Source organism: Mixophyes fleayi, chromosome 6 (genome assembly GCF_038048845.1).
Source record: "Mixophyes fleayi isolate aMixFle1 chromosome 6, aMixFle1.hap1, whole genome shotgun sequence".
NCBI lineage: Eukaryota > Metazoa > Chordata > Amphibia > Anura > Limnodynastidae > Mixophyes > Mixophyes fleayi.
Genome location: NC_134407.1, coordinates 181710135 through 181737312, shown reverse-complemented (window position 1 = coordinate 181737312; position 27178 = coordinate 181710135). Strand labels below are relative to the sequence as shown.

Here is a 27178-nt window from a genome sequence, read left to right as displayed (position 1 = left end):
TGTTCCGCTGCGCGCTCCACTGTTGCCGAGCAGATAAAGGCGTGTATGTTGTGAACCTGTTTAAATCTGCATTGATGCAAGCTATGAAACTCTGCCAGGGAATCATTGGGAGTTCAGCAAGAGAAACAGAGGATAACAGCCTTATTTATTGCAGTGCCTCGTACATCTTGTAAAATTCTAAATTAAATCCCTTCTGTGATAAGGGGCACAAATCTGCTCCAAGTACTTTGTACGACATGTTCACATCAGGCATATTTAAGTACATGATGCAAGCAGGATGTAAACCATAGCAAGAAATACATCAGACTTTTAGCTTTGGTCAGACTTAGGGATGACAGCAAATGTATCACTGGTTGCCATAGGTTACAGCACATTGAGGGGTAAATGTATCAAGCTGAGAGTTTTCCGGCGGGTTTGAAAAGCCAATCAGATTCTAGCTATCATTTATTTAGTACATTCTATAAAATGATATCTAGAATCTGATTGGTTGCTATATGCAACATCACCACCTTTCAAACCTGCCGGAAAACTCTCAGCTTGATACATTTACCCCTTGGTATGTTTGCACAATTTAACCAAATAAGTCTTACCTATGATCTGACCTCAGCAAAACCTTTTCTCCCTACTCACCCTCCTGTCAAATAAATATTAGCAACAGTACACCAGTCTGTAACGGTCTATATACATATTGTTTTATGCATTGCTGTGAAACACATGTGCATCTAAATTTCATGCAAATATCATTTTAATTTCCAAGGGCCTCTCCATGTGCTTGTACATGTGTTAGCTTGCTATTGGCTTGATCTCATATTGCCAACATTTCTGTGGTATTTTGCCTTCACCTGTGAATGCACAAGTTTTAAGCGTGTCTGAATCTGTATTCAGGTGTCTATACATGTTTAAGCTCGCCTGGCTCTAAATTCCTGTGTCTATCTATACATGTTTAAGCTCGTCCGGGTCTATATTCCGGTGTCTATACATGTTTAAGCTCGTCTGGCTCTATACATGTTTAAGCACGCCTGGCTCTAAATTCCGGTGTCTATACATGTTTAAGCACGCCTGGCTCTATATTCCGGTGTCTATACATGTTTACGCACGCCTGGCTCTATATTCCGGTGTTTATACATGTTTAAGCACGCCTGGCTCTAAATTCCGGTGTCTATACATGTTTAAGCTTGTCTGGCTCTATACATGTTTAAGCACGCCTGGCTCTAAATTCCGGTGTCTATACATGTTTAAGCTCGCCTGGCTCTATATTCCGGTGTCTATACATGTTTAAGCTTGTCTGGCTCTATATTCCGGTGTCTATACATGTTTAGGCTCGCCTGGCTCTATATTCCGGTGTCTATACATGTTTAGGCTCGCCTGGCTCTATATTTCGGTGTCTATACGTTTAAGCTTTCCTGGCTCTGTATTCAAATGTCTAATCATATTTAAGCTCGCCTGGCTCTTTTTACACATGCTTCAACCTATCCCTTTGTACTTACTTTTTATATTATTTTCTAATAATTATAACTTGCTTGTATTATCAACGATAGATATTTGTACATATATGTCTGTGTAGCGAAGACCATTTCCATTGTGAAAAATAATTACCATGTTCAACAACCAAATCCCTTCATAATTTAATGAAAGTTGCCCTATGTCATTTTTACATACACTGATTGCTTATCTGCCCATGACAGTATCCGCTTTCCATATTTGAGTGCTTGCTTGGGCATGTACAGTGGTCCCTGTGTACACGACCCCCTTTATAATTCCACCTTCCATTACCAGCAGGAACTTACCACCACCATTGCAAGAGGAAGCGCTGTACTTTGAAACCTATGTAACTGTGGCATAATAAATTGACTAGAGGGATTCTACCCATGTCACATTCGCTGCTTCTGTTACATGGCACCATATGAAGCATGTATTGTCCCTGGTAGGTGTATCTGTGTATGAATGTACATACATACACAGCTGCAGCAAGCTGCTGTGTGGATGCTTCTCTATGGAGTACTACACTGTGAAATGACACCATCGCTAGAGGCTGCATTAACTTATGCCCAGTACCATATATTTTGTCTGGGGGTAACTATCAGCACTCTATGCTCCCTCTCTCTGTAACTACAGTCCAGTGCCTAAAGACTTCATAAAGTATTAGTAGACATTTCCGCCTTATGGTGGCTTTACAGTAAGAGGTGTTTCTGTGTACGATCAACACTAGATCTAATAATGTATGTGCCAGGGGAGATCTGATCTGTACACATCAGAACCAATGATGTTAGGCACTTCCACATCTTAAACACAGCGCACACAATCAATCGGTTACCGCTCACTCACTGAAGCTTTGCAATGTCATTGACGGCTGAAGTATGTTAGCGGCAATGCACGCTCAAGTGCACGGCTGACATTACCTATTTTGGCTCATAGTCATAACAAATCTGCACCAACACTGTAGACAGTCATAAACCGGTTAAGCCATACTACATTCATAATACAGTTCTTGTTTTATAAAGTGGTTTATAACTGACTGAATTAAGATTTAAAACAGAGACCACAAAGTTGTGCACTATGTACAATATGTAATATAGCATTTCGTATGACTTTGACAGTAGAATAAGTTAAATAGCAGGTCTAGAAAAGGGCCCTTCAAAATACAGTATTACATACACCAGGGACCTACCTCTGCGACATAGGACTCATTGTCTTCAGGTTGATAGATTTTATAGCCTTTTGTCTGGTCAATATTGTGATCACTCTCAGTCTTCTCCCAACGAGACACCTCCTTCTCTCGACAGCTCCTACACTCAGGCTGCTGCATGCATGGGCAAGTTAATGAAGAACAGAACGAGAAAGGCCAAGGGAAGGAGTAAAAAAGGAACAAAAAACAAAACAAAAACAAAAAATTAAATAAAAAGACATAATATGAAATAAAAGGGCCTCAAAACAGCAAATAATAAAATAAATGGAATAAAAAGGGAAACAAAAAAATTACATCATGAAAAAAAGGAGGAAAAGAAAGAAGAGTTTGGCGACAGAGGAGAAAGACAAGGTGGAGAAGAAAAGAAAACACGCAATGAGCAGACACGTGGGCTGAAGGTTTGTTAGGGAAAAAAAGACAGGAAGAGAAAAAGAAGGGAAGAAGATGTGCAAACACCGGTTATGGTGCCCATGCAGTGAACAAGGGAGCGAGGTTCGGGGGGAGCAGGAGGTAGAGGAAGATTAGCTCTAAGGTCTAGCATCATGCAGAAGAATAGAACTCTGGGTAATTAGAGCGTGCAACCTCACATCTTCTAAACCCTCCTTATATTAACTTCATGTTCTGCAAGTTCTCCTTGTGTAAGAGTTCACCTTCAGCAGGAGCGTGTATCACTGGTAGTCATATACACTTATACTTTATATATTAATATAGTTTATATGGACGGTGAACAGACAAATCTTAGCCATCAATTATCTAACATGATGTTTAGAAGCTTTGCAAATCACACTTTAAATTTCTTCGCTTGCAATGAATTAGAAAATGAGTGACGGGCAAGAAGCTAGAAGGAAAATTCTAGAAAATTCTAGAAATCAAAATGGGCATGTTGAACAAGGTGGTTACATATTGTTCCTCACAGACAGAGTGCCTCATGGGTCAATGATAACAATAATTCCTAGTGAACCGATAGCAGTACGTCAATGCAGCCTTTCACGGTGTGTAGGAAATAAACACTTGGAGCTAGATTTACTAAGCTGCGGGTTTGAAAAAGTGGGGATGTTGCCTATAGCAACCAATCAGATTCTAGCTTTCATTTATTTAGTGCTTTCTACAAAATGACAGCTAGAATCTGATTGGTTGCTATAGGCAACATCCCCACTTTTTCAAACCCGCAGCTTAGTAAATCTAGCCCTTGATGTGTTCAGGCCCTCATCAGGAAAAAGTATACTGAAATATACCAGACTAAGAATCCAAACCGCTCGCATTGCTTTAACACAAGTGATTAGTGAGGGACTGTAAACGGAGCAGACACTTGTCATTGCATAATAGGAAAATGCTCTGCATCGCTTCCAACAAACTCAATATGGCAAGAGAAGTTTTCAATATGCCTTGCTACAATTACACGTACAAACAACCAAACAGACAAGAGGAAAGCTATTAAGAGAGCCAGAGAGACTTGTACAATCTGGTGTTGAAATACAGGCCAAGGTTTGCAGACAGTCTCTTGAGTAAAATATAGGCCAGTGTGTGAGGTATGTTGAAATGGAGAGTAGAAGCGGTTAGAAAGATATAGTCATCGACTATAATGTCCAAAAGACTGAGGGCTGGATTTACTAAGCTGTGAGGTTGTAAAAAGTGGGGATGTTGCCTATAGCAACCAATCAGATTCTAGCTTTCATTTAGTACATTCTACAAAATGATAGCTAGAATCTGATTGGTTGCTATAGGCAACATCCCCACTTTTTCAAACCAGCAGCTTAGTAAATCTAGCCCTGAGTCTCCCTAATGAGAGAAATTCAGCATTTTTAAACTTCTATGATAAGTATACATAAAAAGGTAAATTTGTGTGTTACAGAAAAGTCACAACAAATAAATTTAAAGTAGACCTCTGACCAACACACTGTGGAGGCAGCCATTTTGTGACCACGATAATGCAACCTATTCACTAGAAATTAGCGACATTACTGAGGCATGAAGTGAAAATGTAATTGATTCGCTGAATATTGGCTCAGAGTACAAATGTCTGCTCCATTGAGTGTAGGTGACAGGTCTCCTTTCTCTAAAAGCCAGAAACTTTCACTCAAATCTTTTTGGTGCCACCATTTTGACCACTCCCGCTAACTTTACTGTATAAAATGTGACTAGGTTACAGCCCACATATATGTACAAGACATATATAATTCACCTCAGAAATCACTTTAAACTTTATTCACGGATTAAACAGGTTTTGGGGTGCCTAGGTAACCATCATTTACCCAATAGTTTCAGGTTAGATGATTATGGCAATTTCATATATTACTACACAACATTAGTATTGTGGCATAATTGTGTCTCAATCCTTATACTTGTTAGTTTAATGACTTCCTGGAAGTGTATGAATCTAAAGGTGTTAACACGATGCACAGATTAAACCCAGAAGTGTCTAATTCTATACATCTCAGGGCAAAATTATATCCTGTTTACCTGTAAGAGCTATTTTCATATCACTGTCTTATACAAGTTTACTAAAAACTGCATGTTTACATTTTTAAGAAATGGAAGCCGACCTCTAACTAGGTTTCGGGTTTGTTTCTTATTTTCTATTCTGTATCTTACCAAGTGATTTCACACATATTATAAATATTTAAATATATGTTCAAATAGGGCTGAATTGTTTGCATATATTTACTATATACAGATAGTATGAACTGGAGGTTGGGACATGTTGCAGATATATAACTCCCAATCATTTTAAAAAGAAGAAAAATCGGGATACAAGCCCCCCACGGTCCAACAAAACCAGCCCTCAGCAGCCCAAACACGCCCACAATATCGGGGTCTGTGAGTCGAGACATTCCTGCCCAGATAGGGAGTTAGGGGTGTGGGCAGCAGAAAAATTGGATGGGAAAGGGGCAAAACATTTTGAAATCGGGACGCTCTATCCCATGTTTTGCCATGAGCTTATCAGCCATTGACTATGAAGAGAGATAATAATTCTAGTCTCCAACGTCTTATAAATTCCAATGTAATATCACTGCTCCTGCCGTCATAGACGACGGGGGGATGGGGATATTAATGGGGTATCAAAGTGAAATTTATTATGCAAATTTAAAACAACCATCAATCAGATGTAATGTTCAAAGATAAACCTCAGTACTTATTGATCTTCAGTTTGCATAAAGTCTGCTTTTTTTTTCTACAAGGTGAAAACTGGTTTGGTGTACGGTTTTTACTTTGATAAATTGCACAGTTTGAAAACTACACAAAAAGATGGATTTCAAAATGTGGTTTGGAAAATCGCACTTTGATACATTCCTCCTATGTCTGGAAACCAAATCTCTCTTCATACTGTGGTATAAGGTCACTGTTTGTGTATATGGCTTAATGAGCTAGAACTCGTTAGATTGTGGAAAACAATGGCTGCTTAGAATTTCATCAAACATACTTATAAATTACGACTGTTCTACAGAAACATGATGTGAAGGTTTAGCAGGCAATAAAGCACACTAACTGAAAAAATGAATACTATAGCTTCTTAAACCTATTTCAAAACCAAATACCTTTGAAACAAAGTATTGATTTTTTTCTTCTTCTTAACTTGGGTCTTCCCGATAAAGTTAAAAAAACTATGGGCCAATGACTATGGGCATTGGCCAGCTGGTAACATGGTGCCCTTTCTAATGTATTTGCACAGCAGTCCACTGAACACCGGAATTGACCACCTTGGTCTACAGAGTGTGTGACCAGTTTGGTGGTCTGGCTAAGTGGACTACCTGATTTAGCCAGTCTTAGATAAGCTGGCCTATTCCGACAGACTTATCACCTTTACTAGGGGATGGAGAGCAAAATAGGATGCCACACGTCTATATACTCATGTCCATTCCCATTGGTCAATCCTAAAATAATTTTTTGTGAAAAAAAAACATAATTTCTTTCTATTAACACAAGATATATGCAGGACTATATATGATATATGAATGAGAGTCCATTAACCTTCCAGGGTTTTTCATTTTAGGAACAACTATGATATCTTCAAATGGACTAAAATTCTAGTCTATGTACAGAACAATACATGGATTGGTAATATTGGGGGCCAGCCAATTTGTTCAAAGTTATAGTCAAAGCTCTTAATTTCCTTGGGCAGGTTCCAAACTTGAACATGTGTTCCTGGAAACATTGGTATCTACGAATTGGAGACATGAAGTAACTTTTGCCAGTAGCCGATAAAGCTTGTTGAATAGGGAATGTGAAGGATAGAATGCACAGAGGGGTATACTCCCTCAGATAGCTAAACTATACAAGCAGCACATTTATCCGGCTAATCTTTCATGTCTTGAAGAACAAAGAGCTGCAGCCAGAGTGTAATGCATGTAATAATTAGAGCAGACGTCAGCCTGGGGGCACAGCGGGTCTGGGTGAATGGGCTGAGAAGCTGTTATTGCAGTACAAGGATTTTATTGCTGTAAACCAATTACACCTCAATCTCCCAAGCATAAAAATCAAGTCACGGGCTCAATCGGGAAATAGACACAAAAGAAACATTTACTAGATGGTCCCACAGCAGTATAAAACCTCAGATCACATTAAGTAATGTACAGTAAACATTTATTGTCCACACAGCTTTTTTTTTATTGTTGTCATTATCAATAATTATCTAGCGGTATGCAGATGGCAGTACTTAATAGTAAGAAGGAGCAGATTAAAGGAGTAATGAATACAGGTAGCGGGTAGGAAGGTAAAGGAGGGGGCTAATGTAAAACGCCACATTCAGAATAACATCACCTTTAGCTACATCTCACATCAGTGATGTAGGAGCTTTAGGAGTAGGATCAAAAAGAAGTTTTAAAAGATTGCTTTTTGTTAATGGGGGTGTTGTTGTGTTGGAGTGACAAGTCCACCCACCTCCAATAAAAAGAATCTCCCACCAGCTAGCAGAAGTGAGAGGTCCCTCCCGCCACCGGATTTCCACCGTTTCCTCAATACTGGTGCCTGGAGACTCAATGCTCAAGTGGGCTGACTATTTCTTGGATCTCAGTTGGGGGTGGCTTGTCAGAGTCCTGTCTGTATTATGTCTCTGAGGACTGGAGAACACGCTAAGTGGAGGCAACACTAGTAACTGGCAGGGCTACAGGGAGGAACCCAGTAGTTCAACTAGGGCTGTGCGATAGGGGCGACCGCCCAGGGTGCTACACTGAAGGAGGGCGCAGTTTAGGAATATTTTAGGTTCATTTGGTTAAAATTTAGGTCTAGGGGGCGGCATTTTTGATTCTGGTCCCGGGCGCGAAAATTTTAAATTACGGCTCTAGTTCAACTGGATTTAGAGAGGGAGTTGGATGAATATTGTACTGAAGACCGTATTTTTAAAGGTGAACTTCAAAGTTAGGGGATCAAGACCGTATAGGAGAGTAGAAGGAGCTGAAAGGGGAGGAGAAATTAGAGACCAAGAAAGAAAAAGGTGAAAAATAGGCACCTGTGTGCTACTGGCTTGTTTCCACAGCATTGCAGAGAGCAATCCCAGTAAAACAGAGATATGACTGCAGCTAAGGACCAACACAACCACCTAACTTCAGGTCCCAAATGGTGTCACTACTGTGTCTCTTGATTTGCAAATACAAAAAAAAAAAGCAACTCTGTAAACGACAGACAGCAATGAGCAAGGATGCGAATACATAATTCCCTAACATTACTCCTGAGCTTCCCCCTTTCAAGCTGCAGTGCTTGAACTATTGTTCAATAGACTTTCTTTGTCTGAAAAAGTCTCCCCTTCCTACTGTAAGGAGTTCATGAATTTAAAAGCTTCAATCTAATGTTGCTTTTCTCTTTCGCTACACATAGCAAAGCTCTCACCAGCCCTGTAGCTTTGTAGAAATCAGCTAAGAGAAATGGAAGCACTGAGCCCTGTCTGATGCAGCCTATGCTGCTATGATCACGAAGCAAAGCTACCCACAACTTACAGACCTGCGGCAATGCAATTTAGGGCACTGAAATATCTCAGGCAACAGTATTGATATTCTGCCAACAGGGAAAGAGTGGAGAAGGATGTGTGAAATGCTCATTGATCTGACATCTTTATTAAGGACTTATGTCTCCATAGTACATTTGCTGGGAGATGAGCCCTCACTAAAAATGACCAGCAAATGCATCATGTCCTGTAGCAGCTTCACAACTTAAATCAATTATTGACTAGGAGAATGCATTTCATGTCCACATCTTCCTGGCTAATACCAAATTTCTGAAGGTGTTTTATGTGATATATTGTAAATATAACACCCCAGTATCATTGGGAGAAACTATTCACTTACACTAGCAAGAATTCCGTTAAGTCTCAAATAAATGTTACGACACAAAAAAAACCAAACTATTTCATTGATTTAATCTAAATAAATTCACTATAACTTTTTGAAATTAACTCCTGATTTTTGAAATTGGACTAATGTCTTAAATCAGCAGTTGAATATTCGGATGATGTGTTTGTTTCTGCCATTTGTAAAATACCCAACATGCCAGCAACAACTGTAACCATGGAAACATACTGTGGGCTGCAATGATCATTTTCGTGGTGACAGACATTGCCAAGTAGTCATATTTCAAGTACCAGGAGTTATTCTAGTAACCCGAGGTATCCAGCAGATTAATTTTAATTAGATAAAATAATGTTTTCCTCCTTTATGAATGGGGTTATGCACAAATATGCATACACCTTCAAAGCTGTTCACAGAAGATCAATAAAACTTAGAGTAAATATTATAATGGCAATGTAAGGGAACTGCTATGGGCACTAGTTTAGCACTCATACATTGTGAGTACAAGTGTACATTAAAACCTAAAATGCTCCTGAACAAGATCTGGTAAGTGTGGAACAGTAACTAAGGCCATAGTCTGCTATGTGAATGCATGTATTTGCACTATACTATTTAAACACAATGATGTTTATATAAAAGGAATATGAAAACATTCTCTACCGTTTTGCACACTCACAGCACAGAGTCCTATCTTTGGTGTGATCACCATGCAGCAGTTTTATTATTAGTAATCAGGTATAATTAGGTTAAGGTTGGTTTTATTAATTGAAGCGGGTAAGACATGGCAAGTCAAGAAGTTATTGCTGTGGAGGAAAGGGAAGGGTTTTGCGTGATAATGTATGCAGCACTCACCTGTAAATTGGAGCAGTGTTCTTTCCTGGAAGAGTCTTTTGAGGTACCCGGACAAGTAGTGTCTGGCAGTATTGATATAGAATCCACCTGTCCTTTATAAGACTCTCCAAGAGCGTCCACTTTCTTAGTGAAGAAATTTAGTTCCTGTTGTAGCACCACAAGTCTAGTTAATATGGCATTAATTAGTTTGGAGTCACTGGTTACCTCACTGTTATCAATAGCCTCTGTTAGCAAGAGGTCTCCGCAGTCATTATCTGTATAAAGTTTAATACTAGATGGAAACCCATTTGCATCCGTTGTTAAGACCTCAATGGCTTTAATGATTAATTCCACTTGTGCTCTAATGCCAAAGAGACTATCCAACTCTTTTATCTTTGGTAACCTGGACGGGGAAGTGTTAAAAGCATCTGGAGATTTTAGGGTTCCCTTCCCAGCACGTTCTTTTGAGTCTGTAGAGTCCGTTTCTCCACCAATTGGTCCTTCACGCCAAAGAGGCGTTGGAACACACTGTGCTGAATCCCCTGCCTCTGCATCCGTTTCCATTAAGGGTTTTGTAGTTTGACAAGATGCCAGGTCATAGCGTTGGAGATTTGAAAGAAGCACCCTATTCTCATATTGGAGTTTCTTGACCTTGCCACTGAGTTCGTTGATCTGCAACTTGGCAGTGGCGAGTTCTTCTTGAGAAGGTTCACTGATGACAGAGCAACTGTCCTCTGACAAGGTTATGTCCAAATCGTGGTCAGACTTATATTTATTCAGTTCATTCATCAGCAGCTTGTTTTGGTCCTCCAACTCTATCATTGATCTCCTGAGAAGGTCAGCTTCTTCTTCCACAAATTGAAGATGCCTTCTAAGCTCCACAAAATTATCTCCTGATTCTCCAGGTGGAAAAGCAAATCTGGAATCTTGACCAAGATGTTCTCGGTCAGCATGAACCTTCATCTCATCCATCTCTGCTCTTAATCCCCTATTCTCAACCTCAAGCTCTACTATCCTACGACTCAAGATGTTGGCTTCCTCTTCAACCAGTTTAAGATGAGATTTCAGCTCGGTTTCTCTGGAATATGGCGAGTTGGCTAGCTCTTCAATGGACAGTGAACTGTCTAGGTCACCATACAAAGACCTGTAGTTCATGAGTTCTTCCTTCATGCTGTCATTTTCCTTTGCCAACTTTGTCAGCTTTTTGCACATTAAAGTAGACTCCTCTTTTGCAAAGTGTAGTTGGCATTTAAGATCTGCACTGTCCTCCTGGAATGTATAGAAAAAAATGGGATTTTTTAATTGTGCGTAACAGAGCAAAACAAAAAAGTAAGCATGTAAACAAAAAGCATGCAAGAATGTAAACAAGATAAATTAACTGTACGACTATAACAACATATTCCAAGAATACCGTAAGAAATGCCTACTCTGTACACAGGTTTTATAGAGCCCTGAGGTTTGTGTTCTTTAATGCAACCTTGGAGGTGTCAAAGGTAAGAGTACACTGCCTTTAAGTAATAAAAAACAATTCTCCTGCTAAACACAGTGACCACCAGGACAACATTGGTTTCACGTAAAGAGAAGACATGAAGGTTTCACGTTTTGGGTTTTTTAAAATTCCCATGTAAGCAGGTCAACACAATGATCTGGCTATTAGTAGACGATTGCGATATGCAACAGAAACATAGATGCACTGAGAGATTGTTTTGTTTTATATTGCTAAGATAATAACAAATACACATGATCTACTGAGTATAATAATGTATAATATATATATATATATATATATATATATATATATATATATATATATATATATATATATAGATAGAGAGAGAGAGAGAGAGAGAGAGAGAGAGAGAGAAAGAGAGAGAGAGAGACAGAGAGACAGAGAGACAGAGAGAGAGAGAGAGAGAGAGAGAGAGATAGAGATATTAATTGCATATACACACACACACATCTCATAATATATATATATACATACATATACACACACACACACACACACACACACACACATACACACACCCCGAGCTGTTTACACTTCTGCTTTCGAAGAATGAAATGGAAGAAGATATACATATGCATAAGATTAATGGACTTTTATTAAACACTGTTCAGCTGCAAAGGGTTATTGTTTAACCTTGCACTGTAATGAGAGGTTGTTAGCGAGGGTTGACAATAAACATGTTGAGGGACAAAGTGACTACCGTACACACTATTAATCCTACTGTATCATACGTTATTCCTTTGTAGTCATCCATGGCTATTTGTACACCCTTTGTCAATTACTTAATGGAAATGTAGCCATAATCTTTATGAAATACAATCAATAGCCTCACATTCACAATAACACTGTAACTGCATGGAACGTTAGTTAGTACAACATTCCATGGCCATATTAATTTGTTTTTACAAATTGCACTTGATGCTTTTATTATTCCATCATGTTGATCGTAAACATTTGATGCCTTTGGAACAGTTAACTTCCATTTCACTAGGTTAAGTGTTTCCAAAGTGTTTGTTGTATGTTCACAGGTTATTACTTAGGATTAAAAAAATAACACCCTTCAAATATGTATCATTTGGTATTTAAACCAGTTCATAAATCAAAAAAAGTGTATGCAGTATCTACAGAGGCACGAACGGATTGTGACCATCCTACAAGAATGCTTTCTTGCATATATACACATATGAAGGTTGTTATCAGAGGTTTATAATTGACCAAAAACAAGTTTTGTGACCATGTAATATTAGACTTTAACATTATGTTAATTACACAATACATAAAAAAATGGTATTTATCGAATATGTAGTAAGCTACAAGATAAGGAATGTAAGTCTCCTAATTATCTTGGCTTTTCCAAACCTTGTTCTGTTGTCACATCAATTGTAAGATTTACGTTACTCAGTAATTAAATGTGTGTCACAAAGACACAGTTCACAAAGTGCCTCTCTGGTGAGTTCAAACAAAAACATGAATCCTGTAACGCCAATGGAGGAATGAGTGAACCTGAAATAAATGAGAACATTCTGACCTTTACATCTCATACATTAAAGAGCAACTATGCCTGTGTTTATGATCCAGAACTTCTCTAAACATTGGACATGAAATGTCTTGGGGGGGTGTCACTAACTTTTCATTTGCTAGATGACTGCATTTCAGTTTTCACCACATTTTGGTCTATTTGAGTAACAGGATATTCTGGAGAGAGATAAGTATTTGTTTATGAGCAAGAATGCATCTGTAGTTTCTATGCAGGCTTCCCCACGTCAGATCCTTAGGACACAGGCTCTGAGAAAGCAGATAGGCTTCAAGTCAATGGTACACTCAATGGCCTGATCACCATTAGAATCTTAGGGGCGTATTCAATTAGGTTTCCGGGCATGCGGTAACGCGCCGGAACGGGCCGCAAAGTCAATCCACGGTACCGCAATAACGTGGATTTTTGTGCGCACCCCATAGGGTTGCGTAGGTAAATGCGCGTTATTGTGGTACCGTATTACCGCCAATACTGCGCACTTTCCGTGGTAGCGCGCGTTACCGCAGACCGGAAACCTAATTGAATATGCTACCTAGAACATAATCCACTTACATTTAAGTCCTCTTAAAAAAATGAAATCATTGCAAACTAGTTTAGTACGTATGAAGAACACTTTAGGTTACATAAGTTTATAATTACTACATAAATATTGAAAACTAAATGAATAGGCTCTTAAAATCCAGAAAGTAAATATCATGCGAGTTTGGCCACGTACAATGGGATCTAAACTGTAACTTATATACTGCATATAGCAGGCACATCGATAAAGTGGTTTTAAATACATCAAGCTTGTTTTCTTTATCTCCACTTGTAGGAACAAGATCAGGCTCTAGGATTTATCTACACAGCTATCCAGCAAGCTTGTTAACGGTACTTGTAAATACATGAAATGGGTGAATAATTTATTAAAAGTCATCGATTTACAGTGGTGATTCCACAAGTAACTATCGTGTGTGTGTGTGTGTGTGTGTGTGTGTGTGTGTGTGTGTGTGATGAAAACGTGCATCAGGTCACCACAACTTGTGACAACTGTCAGATGTGACTTATTTATCTGTAACTGAGATCTGAAATTAAGGAAACCCTAATTAGCTGTCAGTGGTCAAGAAAATATTGCATGGGGAAATCAAAGTATCCTACAACAACGTGACATTGTGTTCTTAGGTTTCAAAGCAAGTAATGGTGTCGGTAAAGCAGAAAGCAGTGGTCTTTTGTACCGACTTGTACAAATATTATGACCGCGTCATGCTATCCCTGACTGCAGTTCTGTGAGCTGCACACAGCTTCCACTGTGTCATTAATCTGTCATACCAGCACGCAGTACAGAGCAGCATTTGTCTGGGTTTCCCCAGCCCCCCAGAAAATTAATTCCCTCTCAGATGCCTTTACACTGTAATCAAGAGAACACTTTCAATGCCCCCTTTATTTTTCTTAATGAAGGCAGCAGCTTTAATCAAAGCACTATTGAAATGTAGATTTAAATGCGGGAGTGGAATACTAACGATCTTGCATAAATGAACATATTCAAACATACAAAAATCCTGAACTACAAAAGAAAAAATAAAGACCGCAGACTACCACTTTTAATTAGTTTCTGAATAATCTAGCAATACATTAACCTAAATCCAAATTTTTAGAACAGTAGTTAAGAACTGAATGAGAAAGATTTTTTTGTACTTGCTGTGACAGCAAGTATTACCACTTACTGCGCCCGTATAGAAGACCTACGTGGCTTTTTCGGATGCCCATGGGTGTGGTAGATCAACATTTTGAAAATATGGCTTCTGCGATAACATATAGCTGTTATTGAACAACAACCATCAGTGAGATTTTATAGCCGTCCCCTTGAAGCAAGCAAGTACATGTACTTAGCTGTAACAAGGACTAGTCGTATTAGAGGTCATTACCCATGTAGCAAACAACAAACAAACTAAACAAACAATCATTCTCCATAAAGCATCAGGAGTATAAAGAGGATGTTGCTGTCTATTAATCTATGTCTGTTTATTGACAGAGTAAGCTATCCATCACACCATTCAATAAACTGGTGCCATTGTGCCAAGTAACAGCATGTTCAAACAGAGAAAAGTTAAAAAATACTAATGAAAAATATATAATAAATATTACTAATATTATTAATAATAATAATAATAATAATAATAATAATAATAATACTAATACTAATTATAATAGCCTACATTATATGCTAAATGCTTCCAAACACTTACCAAATAACCAATGAGAATTGAGCTATTGGAAATTCTTTAGTTTTTATTTTTAAAGTAGAACACAAGGGTAATTTTTATTTTTACAAAACAAAACAAAAACAAAACCCTACAAAACACCAGCTCTGTCAGAATAAGGAGGCAGCGGATAGGGTGAGCTTACAGACACGTTCCGTAACTTTTCAAATGGGATGTGATCAATTTTCCGACAATGGAAAACGTCGGCAGTTATCTTGTCAACACAAAACGCCGACACTTCCATTCTGTTGACAGCTCTGAAACGAGGACAATGAGATTGTGAACGTCGACAATCACAATGCAGACATTATAAGTGCAATGGCAGCAGGTCTAGTGCTTATACAGCCGGACCTGTCGGCATTGTTCTTTTAATTGTGAATGTCAACAATCACATTACTGACATTTAGAAGCCGTCACCAGAATGGAAGTGTCGGCCTGCCAAGATTTTCCTGCCAACATTTCCATTGTCGATAGTATGTACCAAATCCTTTCAAACGGTTTACATTACATTTCCATGTGCAGCCGTTTCTATGTATTTTTTTTCTCTCCCAATTTTGACCCATAGACATCCCGCCAACTCTTACCTGAGGAGATTGCTTCTTTTCCACTTTTCCAGATCTTCTCTTCTTCAAAGAGTTCTGTAATTAGGAAGAAGACAAGATTGCACTACTTGGTAAACATAGAAAACACAATTACATACAAAACAGCCAGCAACTTACAACATATTCTGATTCCCTCAAGGTCACACACAAGTGACCTTGAATGTGTTGGACAGTCCCATCAATGCTCACCTACCAGCGTACAGACATTTATAAGCTGATAATACCTCTACTACTTATTTGCAGTAAACTTGTTTTTCTTAAAACTTGAAAACCTAAAACATTTGCATATAAAAAAATAAAACACAACATCTCAGAACAGACGTCTGTCATACCAGGCTCCAATATAAAGTTGTGATGTAATAGCTTTGTTGCATGGTCAAACACTTGGATTTGTGTGATGTGAAATGAAATGAAAAGTGCCATTGAGTAATTAAACGTGACAAAAATATGTTTTCTCCCCATGTGATAGATTTGGAGTTGCTGTGCAGGCCCCAGTCTCTCTACATAAGCCCTGCACAGCAGTCATATTTCCATTCCCTCATTAGCCTGCAGCTGTAATACACAGTGACATCTATTCCATCAACAAACAGTAAGAATGTAACATTTCTGCCCAATATTGTCTATATAGAGGAGATCAAAGGGATACGCTGCATGTTTATACATTAATTCTGTCTGGGGGCATTATATGCCTTCATATTTTATGCATCCTATCTGTGCTAATTTACTTGGTGTACTCTGTTCACAATGTTATTTTTCCATCATGGATGGATACAGTATTATTTTGGTAGTTTACGGAAACAAATGGGTTTTATACTAGTGTATCATAGGGAGGGGGAGGGGGGCACAAAGTGCAAAACTACTATTTAAAAACAAACACATAACGCTAGTTCCCCACAAGTACAGGGGTATCACACGTAGGTAGTCAATGTAAAACCTTCCATCTGGGAGATTTGGGCCATTTCTTTTCTCAATGTAAAGCAGGACAGTTACAGGGCCAGGAACAGAATACGTTTTATTTTTCTTAATAATTTTTTTTTTTTGTATTTTAAATATTGTATGAATTTTAACATTTTGCTGTAAATTGGGTCTCCTCTAATGCAAATTAATGCAGTCTAATACAGTAGTTTTCCCCTTTATGTACCACAACTGCCTTGCAGGGGAGACCTGTCCTTCAGGTGACACCTTTATTGTAAGAACGTGGGACCTTGCCAGCGTGGTAGTCTGCATACGGTCGTACACTTCGAATGCCACGTACAAAGATCTCGTGGCTAAGAAGGGAAAATAACAGCTGCCGGTCCCAAGAACTCATGCTTGTCGATGATTGGTTCTGGTAATGAGGCCACGCAGCCAGGGGCAGGCTGGGCTGTTGGGCAGAGGGGGAATCTGCCCCCTGGGCTGGTCCCATAGTGGACTACCTTGGGCTGGGTCACCTGCATTATTTTTTCTTTAAAATAGGCTGCGTCGAGTCTTGTGCCCCCGGGCTAAAGTATGGCAGCCCTCTCTTGTATGCAGCACATGGCTGCCTAACTGGGCCAACATTTACAAAACTCAATCCAGAGTAAAAGCCACTGTATATGTAGAAAAGGCGCGTGGGAACACGTTAAAGTCTATTATGCAATTTTCATAATTACTGTTTAAAGTGAACCAGTTTTCTACATAAAGTTCATGCCTTTTGAGGACTGAATCAATATGCACGAAAATGCAGCCGTCAGTTCAGTATGAACCAGCAACATGACTGAGGCAGAAGACACTTCATACGCTGCCAGGAGTGTACAGAACACAATATTTATCTTGTTCGTCTAGGAACCTGTACAAATTACAATCGCCAGCATCAGCGATGGAAAAAATAATGCAGAATTCAGAAGCCAAATCAGTGAAATCAAGTGGTGAGCAGAATCTTTTAAAGGAGCCGGGGAAGATGTGAATCCATTCACATAAATAGAAAGGACCCCTCTGGGTATATTTACTACACTGCGGATTTGAAAAAGTGGAGATGTTGCCTATAGCAACCAGATTCTATAATGCACTAAATAAATAACTAGAATCTGATTGGTTGCTATAGGCAACATCTCCACTTTTTCAAACCCGCAGTTTAGTAAATATACCTCCTGGAGTCTGTTGAACCAGCAGAGTGGGGATAAATGAGAACTGAAGTGGCTAAAGAGCTCTATGTGTGTGGATAAAAGAGAACTCATACAAACTCTTATATAGATGGTACTTTGTTCTGAGCGGCTGCAGCCAGGAGGGTACTCTGTTCCAACATATTTGTTATATTTTTTATAAGGTACAAGCACAATGCTCATGGTTGTTTGAGACATATATCCCTAGAGGATGACTCTGTACCCTTCCTACACCTTATCTTCTCCCCTTACTAACACACTGGCTCCCTATACCTGCACACTCTTCCTCTTCTCTCCTCAGGTTCCTTTATACACTCACAGACCAATACCTAACTCTGGTTAAATACAATCAATAACTAGGAATCTCTCCTTATCCAATACTGGCAAACTGGCGACATTCCAAATTGAATGCTGTGAACCTGTTGTCATTGGACCATCACCTCTTCCCCCTTCCTTATTTTGCCTTCAGCATCCCCTCCAATTAATATGTGAATATCCAATAAATTACTCAAATTTTGGCAACAGCAGTCATTTTTTAGTTAATTGACTCCCTGGGATCTGCCCATCCTTGCCCAACATGTTCAGCTAGAACCACAAAGAATGAAAATACGGTTGATAGGGGCTTGTTTAATAGGCACAAGCCCCAATCTGAGAAACTAACACTGGATAATTAAAACACTTGGAGGTGTTAGGAAATCAGATACTCAGCTATCCTTTATAATTAACACGCACGCTTTTTCCGAACTAGCTAAAACACAAGCGTATGTATGAATAATCTGTAATATATATTACTTTATATATACGGTACGTATACATTTATGTGTTAAAAATTATTAAAAATAAAATAAAATATAAAATGTCTCAACAATGACATTGCCTCACCATGGTCCATATCACTATGGCTGCATAGAGTGACACTATCAAATTGCTTGTATATTGTTTCAAGTCCATGATAACATCTAGCAACTAATGCTACATTGGAGCATAAGACCATTACTTCCAGGATTTTAGTGTCACTACAGAAAAACATTGAGACCGCACTTTCAGGCACAGGAGAATGCAGCACTCCTTCATTGGTAGGGATGTCTCTCATCTGAGCTGTAGCAGCTTATTAGAGTTTAGTGAACACTGATTGGCTGTTGGAGATCACTGTAGCTTTATAATAAGGTAGCCATGCATTGTACAATGTTCAAGCTAGTATGGAGGGTGTGGCACCACAGTGTTACTATGCCCACTTGTAGCCACAAGATTAATCTTCCCTGACAACCAATGCTGTAGAAGTGTCGTTCCAAGACACAATCATGTTTCTTCCATCCTGGACCACAAAACCTTAAGACATAGTTTGCTCTGCAACATTAAATTTGCTATGGTGTAATTGTAATCTTGTTTGCCAAAATTGCTTAATTTGTACAGAAAAAATAAAAATAAAAATAGTTGTCCTATAAATGCTACCATATGTATCTATGCAATCGTTTAGAGAGTTTTCCTCCCTGCAGCTGTGAATAGAGTAAATATCTTGCAGGTTAGGCAGATACTGCCACAAAATACTGGTCTATTTTTCCACTGTGGAGGATGTTAGAGAGAGGATTATTCCTTTAAGAGAATTAAGTCAGGGAAAAGCAAGGCCAGGAAATCGGAAAAGTATGGTCACACAACGCTAGACATAAAAATATAGCGGAACTAGGCGACCTAATGATCTTCATACGAGTCGACCAGAAATCCCAGAATCTTGGTCATGTCCAGGAAATGAAGAGCGAAAAAGTGTCACAAAACAAGGCTCATGGGAGTACGGTTCACAGAACAATCACAACCTCTCAACCAATTCTTACAACAAAAGGTCCTGCACTGTCACCTATTTTCAAATAACACAAGGATTAGATGTCGCTTAAGGCCCCAGAATAGATCTCTCTCTCAGACGTCTCAGATGCTCTCTGCCTCCATCCCTCCTTCGCATGTTGTGCACACCTCCAGCTGTCGCCATGTGACCTCTGATCAGCAGAGGCAGACACCAGGATCCATGGGAAGACAGCTGGACACAGAGATATAACACAGTACATATGGGGAGTTATATCAATTACTGGTGGTTTAAACATTTCGGAATATTTTTACTAAAACTTTTCCACATCCTGTTTACAAACAGAAATAGAGAAGGAACTGAGCAATGAGATATGTCATTTGCTTTGTACTGTATATAGCAATATAAGACTAAGAGCCAATAAAGTGTAGCCCCCACCCACGCTATGTTATACCTGCCTACTTTGTGGACCTCCCTAAAGGGAAAGTCCAATGTGCAAGTGGGGTGTAATGGTGCAATTTGCTGTACATGATGCAATTTGCAGGGATCATGCAGCAGGGGAGGGGGGGGGGGGGGGTGGCCTGATTCATGTTGTCATCAACCTGCCAGCTCCCGGTTAGGCTATTAAAACGCAAATGTAAATGCGAGTTAGATTTACTACGCAGAATGACAAGCATCCAGATATTTCTTGAACCTAAATGTACAGATACAGACAACAACTCCAATTTATAATTTGGGTAGACATTCCCTTTAGCAGGTCTACTTTAAATTTATTTGTTGTGACTTTTCTGTAACACACAAATTTACCTTTTTATGTATACTTATCATAGAAGTTTAAAAATGCTGAATTTCTCTCATTAGGGAGACTCAGGGCTAGATTTACTAAGCTGCGGGTTTGAAAAAGTGGGGATGTTGCCTGTAGCAACCAATCAGATTCTAGCTGTCATTTATTTAGTACCTTCTACAAAATGACAGCTAGAATCTGATTGGTTGCTATAGGCAATGGTCCCCACTTTTTCAAACCCACATCTTAGTAAATCTAGCCCAAAGACTCTTATGTGTAGTGATGTCACATTCTGAAATGAATAGCGTGTACTGTTGTCATGTCTTACAAGCTGTTCATATGTGTATCATCAATATATCCATTAGTAGGATTATAAAGACCGGCATACCCCCTACTACTTACTGGAGAATAAAGGATTATTTAAGCCTTGATCTGGTGACAATCCCCTGGTCGACTTTGAATGACCTTGTTAATTTACACTTGGCAGTACATCATCCAATTCACTCGCTAGGACAATAGTTGAAAAGGAGACTATCCACAGAGTTACGGCAGCTTGTCTACCCATCCTTTTAGCACACTCACATACACAGACAAGATTTACATCAGCAAGATGAGAGAACAGCATGCGCATGTAACGTTACACACTAAAATCCATATCCCTGATAGAACAGACACTGAGCGGGCTATTATTTATCTGTGTGAAATCCTACAATGCCACCATCTGTTCTCCACAGCTTACACCGGGAGGCATCGCTCTGGGCCAATAGGCCACTCACTTCATGATCTCTAGGCCCCCTGCCGTCTTCCACGCGCCGACCCAAACAGGACAGACTGATGCAATGAAACAGCCAGGCCTTAGAAGCAGAATACAATATATAGCTGATGATTTAATCCTGCAGCAATTAATATGCATTAACATTTACTGCATTGTGCGTGCTCGCTTGCTCATACAACACAAGGATCCTCAGTGCCCTGGGGATCACATGCGCTTCTCTGCAATCCTAAATGTTTGCAAACTATTTTTGTGCTCTTAATTTAATTATTTATTGTTGTTGTCAGAGTGTGTAAAGACCAACATAGTTATATTAGTATAAGTATAACAAAGTATTAACAATCCAGTCTGTGATATGCACTTGCTGTACATAGTCACAATATAATCACAACACTAACAGATAATGACAAACTAACACAACATTAGACCATGGTCTCCTTGTTATAGTGTAAACCAGTCTAAACTGTCTAGTACTGGGGTTGGTTGATGATTTGGGCAGGGGGTATGTGGCCTGTTTATATTACGCAGTGCAGCACCTGTGGGATGAGTGTAGGTAACTGTCAATCACTAGTAGTGCTCTGCGTTTTCTGCAGTGACTGACAGTTACCTCCTCTCAGTCCACTGATGTTGTAAAGCACTGTACACACTTGCCCTGTATACTTTCCTCTCAACAGACTTGTTGCCATGTAATGTGCTTCCTGAAAACAGCAGTAGACAATTTAATGTTTGCTACATCTCTTTACATGGTTTAGTTTTCGGAATGCTATAACTATTTTTTCCCACTTATATGTGCACTGAGAAGTATTGAATAAAATAACTTGAGATTGATCTATTACACAAGGATGCCCTAATTTGTTACCAAAATAAAACAAGGGACAATTGTTGTCTTTATAACTTTGAGTAACAAGTAGCACTTATAGCGAATAACACCTAGTTAATCAAATATCTATCACTTTGTGGTATATGTTGCAGGGGTAAGCTCAATAACCCATGCAGTATTCTAGCTTAGGTCATAAAGTGATTTGTAGTAACTTGATAAGGAGTCCAAGAGCTCTGAACACGCTTTGCAAAATACTCAGCTCTATTCAGTTATCCAAATTATTTTTTAATCTCCCCTACCAACCCCAAACAATGTAAGCCACAGGAGTGAAATGCACTTTAAAAAGCACACCAGTTGTCTGCATGCAGTGTAGGCAGCAAATGTGTGGTCTAAATCAATATTGATAAGTATGCAGTTTATTAAATCTGTATCACTGAGGCACAAAGTGGTTTAGTGATGCTGACGAATTCTAGGAAACGGAACTGCAGCCATTGTTTGTAGCTGAAAGGCACAAGGTTAATAAATACATTGGTGAAATAAGTCTGTAGTACTCAGACTAAGCAAACTGTGCTGCTACTACTGCGGTACGCAGAAAGGGAGTTGTCTTAAAGACTGCAGATGTTCAGTATAATCTGCACAATATACCAAGGGATAGATGAATCAGGGCAATGTTATGCAGATCACAAGAGACCTTAGTCAACTGATAATAATGTGCAAATTATTAAAACACAAACAAACCTATATTGTGAGTTTATAAATGAACTATGAGAGAACACGGTCTTAGTATCCTGTATTCTAAGATACCAGTTTTCTGGGAGTGTAAAAGTCAGCCTCTGATTGGTCCACAAAGCTTAATATAGCCCGAATTAAGCCAGTCTTTTCTAGGTAGATATTAGTTTACATCAAATACTTCTCTAAATGACAAATTATATCAGTGGTCTGAAGCAAACAGTATTAGAAGAATTATATTCAGCGAGAATCAGCCTACCCACTCTGTCTTCCTAAAATGGCAACAGAGTAACAAACTGCTGAATGTAATTCGGTGGTCCTCGGAGAGATTGGCTTGCTGCCACATTACAGACACTGTGCATTTTTTGAACATTTTTTTGAAAGTGCTTTTGTGTATTTCTGAACTCTGGACAGTTATTCCGTTTCACTTAAAACAAAAACTGCTGCAGATATCTTCCAGCTGGTTATGATCTAATCTGATCTTTATAGCGTTCTCTGTTCACTATTTCTGCAACCAAATCTAAAAGGACTAAAGCCATGTGGTTTCACTTCTCCAAAGCTAGAAATGAGGACGCTTAATGCTCAGGAGCTTCTGCAGACTGAAAGCTGAAGTGCGCCGTGCGTGCAATGCGGTTTATCACAGTGCATCTTATAGACAATGACGTCTAAGAGACAGTTATACCATTTCAGGAACCAGGGTAAATGTAATGCTAATTGGTTAAATTAAATATTATACAATAAATTTAGGCGCCAGCAGCATTTTTTTTTTATTATTTTTTTTTTTTTTAAAGCATCATGGCTACCAGTGGTAAATCCAGCCCTGGTTCACATTCGTTCTCCTGGTTAGATTGTGACCTCTGCTGCCACAAGTACGGTCAGATATGATGGCTCATTGCCACCTGCCGATGATGCAGACAAATTGTGTAATCATTATTACACCGCAGCTATAAAAAGGTGAGACCTCTACTTGACATAAGCGCTATTTATGTGAACCCAGCTTGATCTCTCTAGATGTATCTGAGATGAGATCACTTACTTCCTTCCACTTTTCCATCTCATTCTGCAGCACTTGTTTGGCCAGGTCTGTTTCGATCAGTCGTTGACGCAACTCTTCATTCTCCTCCTCCAGCTTTATCCTCTTCTTCTCCACTGCCTCCAGCTCATTGTGGAGACGCACAGAGACATCTTTGGCCACCTGAGAAATAGATTTAGAATAAGTGTCCAGCAAGAGTGAAACATATCTACACTACACTAGCAGAACTACTATCCACATTACATCTCCGGTTAACAGATAAGTGAGGAACAGTGAGCTCCGTGCAGAGATATTCTGGTAGTAGGGATGATCACGGTGTGAGTGACAGTTAATTGTAAAGTCTACAACACAGTTTATAAGCACAGAGTCAATATTCTCTTATTTTTATGCAAGTGCAATGTAATTCTGAGGTGACAATTCTTGTAGAGTCACACACTCACCACTCAACCTAAACGGTCTTTCTAGGGTCATCTTTTTCTAGTGTCCTCTGTTGCACATGGCCAAGAACATAGTTTGTGCCCAAACTTTTCCAACTCCACTATCATTAAAGAGATTCACCTTCTAACTATGATCCATGGACATGAAGATACCGCACACTCCAATACTATGTCTTACATCTCTTCCTCAGAAAACACTCTCAGCCCCTTCTAACTCTGTGTGCTCTTCACTTCGGCCTTTTCAGTGATGCAGAGTGAGCTCATTGTTATGCGATATAATAAAAACCATTAAATGTTGCATTTTTAAATACATGTAAACAGGTGGGCAGCCGACACAGTTACTTATATGTATACATGTGAAGAGCTAAAGAGAAAGATATGATTTACATGGGAAGAATACTAGTGTTGTCCTATCTCTTGTGTGCCATCTCCACACAGCCCCAACACATTCTGTGCCCTTACACCCCCCCCCCCACTAAATTAGACTTTTACCTTACAACCTGACATGTAAATATCAAGTTACTCCCCAAAACCTACATTCGTCCTGTCCTGCACCGCCCGCTAACTGCCACCCCTCCCCTCCGACTCCACATCACCCTACACACAGTCCGTCAGGTCTACCAATTTTATGTTGCTTCACCTGTATTTTATCTGTGATTAATGGGATGTTTATGCAGCTCTTAAACTTTATGTAATACCAGACAATACTCAGCCATTATAGTATTGTGTCAGAGTTTTGCCCATTAACTATGCACCAAAATAATATATATTTCACAAATCTTTCCACAAACAAAAGCATTTGAGCTCATTTCTCAGCTTGCTGGGACGATCAGCTCTACGAGAAGATACTGAGAACCATTTATGAAAACTGACAGAATTGAGGAAGACCTTTTTACCTCCTGAAATGTGATTCTCCTTCTGCATAACATTGATAGAAAACACACAACTCATACTTGTAACCTCCTCTGTACCTTTCCTGAATGTCAAACTAGTGCAAAATATATACATTGTTGAGAACAAAAACTTGCATGGCAAGCAACCCCCACTTCCCTTTATAAACAGAAAACAACAAGTTATAAACGGAGGAAAAGAACCCCCCAAATTGTGCATGTTCAAATATAAATTGGTTGACCGTTTATACACCAGTTTAGCAGCTAGAAGCCTTCATAAATGTTACCCACAATACACTGCTCTAGAATCCCTGGGAAAGAATGTGAGAGCATATACAAGAAGTATACATACTACAAAGTATTTACAAATTCCCTGACAATAAAGGAAAAGCAGAGATGAGCATGTTTTGCACATTGTCTGTTTATGGCTCAGATTATACACTTGTTTTAGCCCAGTACATGAAGACTAATATGGATAGCAAGAAATTGTATTAATGGCAAATTGAAATTTACCTGTCAGACGCCAGTTTACCGTATTTCACTATTGCAATAAGTTACTTTGGAACATGCTCCCTACTCTACGAATACATCTAGTAGCACATGTATAGACTATTATTTAGCTATATAAATCATATGCAATAAATGTCATTTTTATTTAGAAGTCCAATATCGAATGCGAATTGTTTTTCACTTTATGTTCCTGTTGTTGTTGAAAATAAATAGATTTAAAAAGAAATTGAAACGATCAACAATGGAACAGCACAGGAAAGACTCAAACTATTGTAGAAGGTCACAGTCCGTCAGCTTGCTTAGTGCGGCTTTGGGCACTATATAATATATAACAATTTTAAAGTTGGCTTATTGTGTAATTAACCAGTCAATAGCAAGAATAGGACCAATGTATCAAGCTATCCATTTGCTCCAGGATCACTTACACCAGTGATTCCCAAACTGTGTGTCTAGGCTCCCTGGGGTGCCGCACCGATCTCACAGAGGTGCCTCGGCCAGGGCCAGTGGTAATCAAGGCGGGGGACTACGTGGTAATTATTTTGGCTTAGGGGTGCCTTGAAAAACTTATGGAGACCCCAAGGGTGCCTTAAACTGAGAAAATTTGGGATCCACTGGCTTACACTACTTATATACCCCCCAACACTATTTCTCTTCTGTTCACAAGCCCTCCAACCTACCATTATCATTCTATGCAAAGGAAAGACCTATTTGCAGGAAATAAAAACAGATGGCCCATGGCGTTGATTACTTGAATATACCTGTTGCCTACACACAGTGGAGGCAGACTTGTAGAGCCCTAGGCCTGGGGAGAGCATACAGTTTACCCACAATAATGGCTGCCTTCCCTGTATGCAGACGGCAGGTACCTTATCAGAAAATAATGTTTGATACTGCTGCAGTTGTAAACCAAGAATGGACTTAAAACACCTCATCTAATGACATCCCACATAGGGTTTGTCTTTGTCATTTTCCATGAGTCATCTCATTTGCCTATTCTTTGTTCACCGTCCTGATACAAGAAAACTCGTTTGTGGACTGATATACAAATTTCACACTGGAAATTAATCTAATGCAAAATGTGCAATGATAGCATACAATTTAAATAAAATAAAAAAATAAATATTCTCCCTATGGTCAAAGATTTTACATATAAAAACAGCAATTGCTAGCAGCCCACTTTGCAGAAATGCCAATAAAACTATTGCACAAAGAGAGGAGTGTGCTCACTGCGGGTCTGGTTAGTGTTAGGAATGCCATCACAGAGCAGTGAGGGAGCGGGGCTTTCCTGCTGGCGCTCAGCTTTCATATGATGAAATAGACTGCAATACTAGCATTCCAGCTGCTACAGAGATGCTCTCATCGCACAGCTGGATTACATCCATGTTATTAGTTTGTATCAGCCTCCCTCACTGTACAGCGCTGCATACTATGCTGGAGCTGCTGGAGCTTTATAAACGAAGGTAAAGAATACAAAATCTATTTTTACGGCCTTTATGAGGTGTGATCAGGTTCTGTGTGATATCTCAATCCATATTCAGTAACTTTCCTGTAGATTTGTGATTTTTACTAATGGCCTTTGTCTGAATCAACATAATGAGGAAAATGAC

At 39.2% G+C, this 27178-nt stretch overlaps 1 protein-coding gene across 2 annotated transcripts in view; it reads right to left on the bottom strand.

The window, feature by feature from the left end:
• MTCL2 (microtubule crosslinking factor 2) overlaps positions 1-27178 on the bottom strand; it is a 79688-nt gene that overhangs the window by 29916 nt on the left and 22594 nt on the right. Inside the window, exons 3-6 of one of the 2 annotated variants that reach the window (XM_075177470.1) lie at positions 23738-23896; positions 15664-15717; positions 9817-11064; positions 2669-2800 (exon numbers count right to left, since the gene is read on the bottom strand). In XM_075177470.1, coding sequence (XP_075033571.1) covers positions 2669-2800; positions 9817-11064; positions 15664-15717; positions 23738-23896 — 1593 coding nt within the window. The remainder of the gene's footprint in view (positions 1-2668; positions 2801-9816; positions 11065-15663; positions 15718-23737; positions 23897-27178) is intronic. The other variant, XM_075177471.1, reaches the window with a different exon arrangement.